The sequence below is a fragment of the Alligator sinensis genome, unplaced genomic scaffold, assembly GCF_000455745.1.
Source record: "Alligator sinensis unplaced genomic scaffold, ASM45574v1 scaffold240_1, whole genome shotgun sequence".
Classification (NCBI taxonomy): Eukaryota; Metazoa; Chordata; order Crocodylia; family Alligatoridae; genus Alligator; species Alligator sinensis.
Window position 1 is genome coordinate 2,676,268 of NW_005841902.1, and position 1,999 is coordinate 2,678,266.

The 1,999-nt window shown below is 42.8% G+C and overlaps 1 protein-coding gene across 1 annotated transcript in view; it reads right to left on the reverse strand.

Moving 5' to 3' along the window:
• DAPK1 (death associated protein kinase 1) overlaps window positions 1-1,999 on the reverse strand; it is a 76,826-nt gene that overhangs the window by 39,602 nt on the left and 35,225 nt on the right. The window contains exon 14 of the mRNA XM_006018471.3: window positions 1,108-1,206. Coding sequence (XP_006018533.1) covers window positions 1,108-1,206 — 99 coding nt within the window. The remainder of the gene's footprint in view (window positions 1-1,107; window positions 1,207-1,999) is intronic.

The following is a 1,999-nucleotide window of genomic DNA, read 5'->3' on the forward strand; positions in this document are numbered from 1 at the left end:
GGGGGCGGTGCGCGCCTGCAGCAGGGAGTGCTGCCCATGGGGCAGGCAAGGGGCCAGCACTCCCTGCTGCAGCTGCTCACCGCCGCTTTTCCCCGGGCTCCTTCCCTGCCCTCCCCACTCCCTTACCTGAGTGTCCAGCAGAATGCAGCCACATGGTCCCAGGCCAGAAGCCCCTGCAGGGGCTTCTGGCTGGTGGGGTGGGGCTGGGTGGGCCCTGCTGTTGCAGGAGCCCATCAGGCTTCCCCTGGGTCTTGTAATTTTTTTACAGGAACCAAAGACGAATATTAATTTTCTAAATGTTTTAAGGGCTCCGCGAGCCAGATAGAATGGCTTTGTGGGCTGGATCTGGCCTGTGGGCTGTATTTTGCCCACCCCTGCGCTAGAACATTTCCACTCAGTACAGGGGACATAAGCTTTCCACAATAAGAGGAAAAGGGGTAAACCATGAGAAGTGGTTTTCATGCCACTTCAACCTTCTGCCCTGCCCATGCCTTGGTGTGTCTATGATAGCTCCAAATTGTTGTTGTGTGGATGGTACTTTGAAAGACTTCCAGAAGTCTGGAGGAGGAAGAAACTTCCACGGATCGAGAGACAGTGAGACTTAAGATTTGCTGGATGAAATATCTGCTTTTTTGTTCTCTCTCAGTGGATGTTGGTCAATAGCTGAAACATCATGGACCTTATTTTTCTTAGAAAGCACCCAAGTTCAGTAATTTTAATTTCATTTTTATCCATTTAAGATAGTTTTGAAAAGATTTAGTCCAAAGACAATATAAGAGGGATTACAGGTATTGGCTAAATGAGAGAGGTGGGGGACAGTGAGCCATACCCTACACCACTTTATGGCAGGATATGCTCTTCTCTCTATCACTTTGCTTGAGAAACAGTCCAAGGTACCTTGTACTCTTTGAGCATGAAGATAACTTGACTTGTTCAGCCATGCATTTTTTTTTAAACAGCCTGCATTTATTGGGATGTAAGAAATTCAAAACTCAAATTCCAATCTTTCTATTTCAAACATGCCAGAAGGCTCCCAGGTAAACCCAAGAGTCCTCGTGTTGAATTTTTAAGTTTCTGAAGGAAAATGAAAAACTGATTATTACCTACCTTGTCTTGAAAGTCTGGGTTGGATCCAATACTGCAGAGATACTGAACCACATCTACATGACCATAACGAGCTGCCACATGGAGAGCCGTCTCTCCAGACTGAAATTATAGAAGAAGCACATTCAGGGCTTTTTTCACGTGCCTCACTCAAGTACCCAAACACCTGGTTTGGGTGCTTTGCTGCAAGTTTCTGGTAGAACTTGGGGCAATAGTTTCAGCATTTAAAAGTGTTACATATTACTTTCCATGCCATAATGCCACAGTTGCAGTGAGTGGTAACTCCTGGGATGTAGATGCCTTGTTTTAAATAAGGAGTGGCTGACGGATTTTCTACAAAAGTCCTCCTCCTCTGGAATCTACTTCTCTCCACTGTCATCTCATCTAACAGGCTCTACAGCTGATCTTCCCCCAAGCCAAGGAATTTTAAAAGGTGGTTTTGAGGACTTGTATAGTTTTTTCCTCTCTGGATTGTTCTGTATGTTCAATTATCTGTAGATTAATGAACTGCTAAATCTTAACATAATACTGAAAATGTCATTAATGAATTAGCTTCTTCAATAAATCAGGTCAGCCTCTGTAGGCTAGACCTATCTGAGAGAAGATTTGCTTGAGAGCTTGTACAAAGTTGCATTATATTAGGACTTTAGCTAGCAACTTAAAAATATATATATCCTCAGCATCAGTAAGAAATCTGTTTCTTATGATAAACTAAACCACTTTCATTAAGGTGGATGGAAAGTACATACACTTTTCACTCATACACGTTTTATTTATTGTTTTACTTAAAAGGAAAGCAGTACTAGGCTATTTATGAGAATCCTGTGTCAACTGATAAATAGATAGCATTTCATTCATGACATTGGTGAAATCTACTACCATGGCAATATCTGTT